The 6,000-nt window shown below is 41.7% G+C and overlaps 1 protein-coding gene across 1 annotated transcript in view; it reads right to left on the bottom strand.

The window, feature by feature from the left end:
- Window positions 1–3,058: 3,058 nt before the first annotated feature.
- Window positions 3,059–6,000, bottom strand: part of MCOLN2 (mucolipin TRP cation channel 2) — a 39,835-nt gene continuing 36,893 nt past the window's right edge. Inside the window, exons 13-14 of the mRNA XM_050962170.1 lie at window positions 5,667–5,785; window positions 3,059–3,644 (exon numbers count right to left, since the gene is read on the bottom strand). Coding sequence (XP_050818127.1) covers window positions 3,608–3,644; window positions 5,667–5,785 — 156 coding nt within the window. The 3' untranslated portion in view covers window positions 3,059–3,607. The remainder of the gene's footprint in view (window positions 3,645–5,666; window positions 5,786–6,000) is intronic.

Genomic DNA, 6,000 nt, shown 5'->3' with positions numbered 1-6,000 from the left:
AGGAAATACTATTAATTTGGATAATTTCTCTCTCAAAGGCAAGAATATGTCCAGAACCAACCTACGTGTCTCCCCAGTCCAGCATGACAGAGCCAACAAAACCCACCTTTGTTTGTATATTTCTGTACTTACAAGAGATGCACAGAAGGCAGCCAATCATCCAGGGCAATCCAAGTATAGGGAGCATGGTGGGAAAAGGTCTAGAGTCAGGCGTATGAGAAGGGTCTGTTGTGGCAGATGAGTTGAGGAGCACAGATAGATAAGTAGCAGGAACGATAAGATGGGGCTTGGAGACCAGAACTATCACATATTAGGATCATTTCACCCACTTTATATAGCAACAACTGTCATCAGTAGCACAAATGGAACAGTTTTTTTTTTTAAATTCAGTCTTTAAATGCCGAAGACATATTAGAAAGTTGTATATAATTTGACCTTGCCTTCTCTAACAAATTCATAGCAACATATATATTTAAAAACCCAAAAACCTATGAAAACAAAAAGCTCCACCACACATTCTGCTCCCCATTGGGAAAGGATGAGAAAATCACCACCATCACATGACAGACATTTGGCATGTTACTTAATGCTCTACTGCAATGCCCTCATTCTATGGCAGCGGTTCTCAAACTGTGGGTCAGGACTCCAAAGTGGGTTGCAACCCAGTTCTAATGGGGTCGCCAGGGCTGGTGTTAGACATGCTGAGGCCCAGGGCTAAAGCTGAAGCCCAAGGGCTTCAGCCCCAGGCAGCAGGGCTTCAGCCCGGGGTGGTGGGGCTCAGGTTACAGGCCTCCCACTTGGGGCTGAAGCGCCTGGGCTAGGCCCCCTTGCCCAGAACAGCAGGGTGCAGGCAGGCTTAGGCTCCCCTTCCTGGGGCCACGTAGTAACTTTTATCATCAAAAAGGGAGCCATGATGCAATGGAGTTCTCTGTTCTATGGTGATGAGCATGGTATAAGAGCCTATAGGGAATAGGCCAGCAAAGCATTCAGGATTTTGGTTATGCTCATTTTCAAACCTTCCTTGCCCCTCTCTCTCCTTCCTCCCCACAACCAAGAGCCCAGGGATGCTCAGCATCCACAGCACTTATGGATAATGTAGCTCAGTGGCAGATCCAGCTACAAATGCTGTAGCAACAGGGTTAGCTCCCACAGCGTGAGAGGAATTCTTTCAGGGCTGTGATCAGAGTGCCAGCCTACAGTTTAGGAGGAACAGAACTTAGCTTTATGTAGCTCGTTCCATATTCACCATTTCCATAAGGTGCTTTGCAGAGTGAGGAGTAAAAGTTAATAAAATCAATCAATCTATTTTTCGAACTCCCATAGTGGGTTTGCCATAGAAGCATCCGTCGGTTAGGACCTGGGTTCAGACTATCACGGCTACCATTCATTTTCTACCAACATTAGATTGTAAGCTAATTTCTAGGAGGGGCTCAAATCCAGTTTACAGGAGTAAATCCAGTGCAACTCCACTGACATCAAGGGAGTTCACTCCAGTTACACAGCATAATTGAGCACAGAATTTATCCTGTACCACCTCAAGTGGTATGTTCATAAAGTGCTGTGCAAGTTACCAGTAATTCAAACACACACACACACAAAAAAAACAGGTTTGGTTTGATTTTTTGGCAACACATCCTGTAGTAACACCATCTTTATATAAAGGAACACATATTTTCAGGGATTATTTAATCAAGGTGCTTCTGCTGGAAAATGTGGTAACTAGGCCGCCCAGCTCCAGAATTAATGTATTCATCATTTAACAGTCTCAGCAGAGTTTCACCCTTCGTCTGATAACTATTTGTAAATAAATCACAGTCAAAATTTTTTCTCTTAACTCGCTAGACCATATTTAAAGACTCTCACCAAGACCTGAGTTATAATCAAACAAAATATGGATAAACATTGTTTTTGAGAACTTTAACAGTAACTAGTAGTTCCATACACCGAATACAGATTTTAGTACTTCTTTATGAAGCTATTTTAGTAACAAACCTTTTTAATGCAAAGAGGATGGTATGTCTAACTGGGGGGAGGCAGCTTCACAGTAAAGTGCCCAGTGCCTATAAAACATTTCATTTTTTATAGCAGCTTTTATCCAAGGCTCTCAAAGAGTGTTTTACAAATGCTTTTGGGGATCTCAATACTCCCGTTACATCAGATGCAAGCACTTTCCTTCCCACTGGGAAAGAGGACCTAAGCTCAATAGCAGAGCCAAGAACAGAATGCAGAAAACCCAAGTCCCAGTTTGTTGCTCTGATCATCAGACCATACTGTCTTCCTAGCTTGTGACTAACCACCTTTGCCATTAGGCAGTGTATGCTTGCTCAGACTAATCAAGATGTTTGAAGCAGGAATCCATCTCATCCAGGGACAGCTGTTACAGCCAAGATTTTCAGAAGTGAGTAGTGATTCTGAATGCCTCAATTTTTGGGTACCAAACTTGAAACACCTTAAGAAACCTGATTTGCAGAAAGTGCTGAGAACGCTCCCCTCAGAAAAATCAGGCTGCTTTAAGGTGTCTCAGGTTGGGCACTCATATAAACACAAAATCACTAACCACTTGAAAATCTTGGCCTGTATGAACCATCTTTGAATCTGCCACTATATATTCTCCTTCTTTCAACATGTGATTGGAACAGAAACATTAGTGCCCCAAGTAATGTACTTTAAGGGGATTTATTCAGTATGGAACTACCGCCATGTCAAACCTGAAGGGTAAACCAGGCAGAACTTAGCTGGGTTTTCATTAAAAGTTCTCTTGTGTGATATCTGTGGTTAAAGCTTCCATTCACACCATATGTGACTTTTTTACCAATAAGTAATGTGATGAAGTGCCCAAACGAATATACTATGTGCCTATCATACACACTGAAGATTTTTGATATAATGGAGTAAGCCCATTGCCAGAAGACAAAAGGAAGTGGGCAACTAAAATTGCTTTTGTTTTGTACAAGATCTGGTAAGTAAGCTTAGTGATATATAAATGGCTTAACAGTTTTAAATCAATGTAACGCACATGAAGACATCAATTATTTTGCATTTTTGTGCAGCTCTGCATTACACAAATTTATTTCAAGCAACTGAATCATGTTTTATACCAAATAGGAATTACAATCTCCACTTCCAATACATCACTTTAAATGAATTACCTGAAACACTCCTTACCAATAATTTCAATATTCAACATTCTACTTAAAAACAAGTGTGTTTAATTCTTTTTAAATATGTTTCTTAATATAAATATTTAAGAATCAGATGGTTAGTTTGGGGCCGGATCTGAAGAAGGTGCTGAGTTCCCACAGACAGCGTCTCTCAGGTTCAGGACTAAAGACAGTAGAACACAGAGTGAGAATCATCATCATCAGTTCTTCATAATTCTAGTCCAAATAAAGGTAGCTTTTGAGTTTCCAACATGGTCAGCCAGCTGACACCAGCCATTAGCAGCTTTTTGCCCCGCTCACCTCCCCAAACTACCTAAGTAAATAGGGTCATAATGTTTACAAGGAAATAGCCCCAAATGACAGATCTTGAAATTTGGGGGTTTGTTTTTCCACAACAGTTTGTTCTTTCTGAACATTCTTGAGCAGTGACTTTCAGCAGTAGGTTGTCAGTTAATAAGTATCAAGTTGTCATCACTTCCTCGTCTGTAAAAAGGGGTCAGAGAGAAAAAAAGAGTTGGTATTTTTAATTTTTGTATTTAATAAGGACAACATAAAATCCTTGGTATATTAAAAGTTAACCGTGCTGAATTTCCTATATATCTCTTAGATAATTAAGAAGGATCTACCTATACCCCTTGCCTTTAATTATGCTCTCAGAAAAAGCAAACAGATTTTTTATGGATTGACCTTTTGCAAGAAAACCTAATATGCTAAGTAATCATGAAATCAATTAGGTTCCTGTAATTTACCGTGGTCACTAGCAATCTCTGATTAGACTGAAGTCAAAGCATCTATCAGCCAGACAGATGTTCAGGAAGACAGAAAGTGGTAAAAATGACTAAGCCACATAACTGAGACAACTGATCCACCAGCCAGAACTTGTTATACCATTTAGGGCTCCCCTGACTGACATGTTCAACTAAAGACATGTGGAGGCATGTAGTTTAAGACAAGATGCCTTTCACTGGGCAGCAGTACTGCAAGCCTGCCCATCCTGGTAAATGCAGCAACATGCCTTGCTCCCTACCTCCGGGGCAGGAGATAATCCCCGTTGTTCCCTGTTGTGTTTTGTAATTTCCTACTTCAGTGCCTCAACACCAAGCCCCAACTAGTTTCTGCTAACCAATAGCAAACAAGTGCACTGGAAATACTGGGAAGCCAAGGAACCCAGGTCCCTGAGCCCAAAAGAAGTTCCAGGTTTCAAGCCAGCTGCAGGTCCCCTGCTGTGGAAGCTGAACTTGTTTCCTTCTTTCAGTGAAGTCAGTTAAGGAGAAAAAGATCTATAAGTCTGCTTGCAGCCTTAGAGAATAGGTTTGAAGCTGCAAATAAGTTCACTGTACCTACTACCTTTGAAGTGTCCACAGTAGCTATCTGGAGATTTAGATGTTCTTTTATTCTCCCCCCTCAAGCCAGCAGTTTTTCTCAAGCGTCTAAAAGACACTTCAGCCTCAGCCAGGGCACGTCAAAAGCAGAAAGCTGTGGTTCACAAGAACCTTACTGTGTAAGATCCATTGTTATAGATAATTTAGGAACACAAGATTTGCCACACTAGTTCGGGTCAGTTGATTACCCAGTTCTGCTACACTCCTCACATGACATCACTCCCTCAGGTTCCATCTGCCTCCAATCCTGCTGTGCATAAACCTCAATGCAATTGCCACCAGGGCCTTGCTACCATTGTCAATGCCAGCAGGCAGCAATCCACAGCCATCTACCTACCACTTTAGCAGGGATTAAGAGGTGGGAGTGAGCTTGGTACTATAGGACAAATGGTCCCTACTTCTCTTCTTCCCACCAGGAGAAAGAACATGACAGCCTGCTACCAGCCCCTTAACCCCTACAGGGGTCTGAACCAGATGAAATGCCTTCCAGTCCCATCCACATGGTCCAAACACAAGCCCTGCTCATAATGATGGGCACTTCCAGGCAGCTCAGTGGAAATGACCAAGGTTCTCAGGGAAATGCTCCCATTAAAACTAGAGGGGAGATTGCTGGGAATAGTTTAATCAGACAAATCTCAAGGTTTGGGATGAGGGATGGGTTACTTAAAATGAAAGAACAAGTTCTCTCTTGCTCCCTTCGACTGCTACCTGCCAACAGATCTCCTACCTGGAAGTCAAGATGGTCTTGGAGCCTAGCTTTGCCCCTAACAGTTTTCAGTGCTCTGCGCTTCTGTGACCTGATCAGCACAAATATTAATGATGCTCTCTCTCATATTATATATATATATCTCGTTATTTTCAACTGTAGGACTCCTAGGGCTTTACAAATATTACAGCCAAACTCAAAAAGGTATCTTTCCCTGCCCTCTCTCCTTAACAAATTAGCTATTTTCTAATGCTAAATACAACAGAAAGGGATAAATATATTTAAGAGTCTGAATATGCTATAGTTAGATTTCTGGGCGTGCCTACCATAGTGAAACCCATACTTTCCAACAGACAGCTAACCTCATGAGTACTTATGAGAATTACATAGCTCATGGAATCGCACTGCCATACTGACCTCCTACAACAGCAGATGAAGGGCATGGAAGCCTGTGGTTCTTTACTATAGTCTGTGCTACTGCATTCTTTAAGGAATTCATGAAGATCTGTTACTGGAAAGCCGTTTTGCTGGTATTTCTGAAAAACAGGACACCTCATTTACAGTGCATGAGAAATCATTCCTTGTGTCATTGCTCTAAACCTGTCTCCATTCTACACTGCTCTCCCACACTTTTATCAGCTCTAACATCTAGATTAATAGATGAATCAAACTGTCACTACTACAGCAAACAAAGCAAGGCCAGGAGAGTGTGGCCGTGGGAACAGAAGAATGAGCTAAAAGAAACATATAT

This window comes from Gopherus flavomarginatus, chromosome 7 (genome assembly GCF_025201925.1).
Source record: "Gopherus flavomarginatus isolate rGopFla2 chromosome 7, rGopFla2.mat.asm, whole genome shotgun sequence".
NCBI lineage: Eukaryota > Metazoa > Chordata > Testudines > Testudinidae > Gopherus > Gopherus flavomarginatus.
This window is presented reverse-complemented; position numbering and strand designations above follow the sequence as displayed.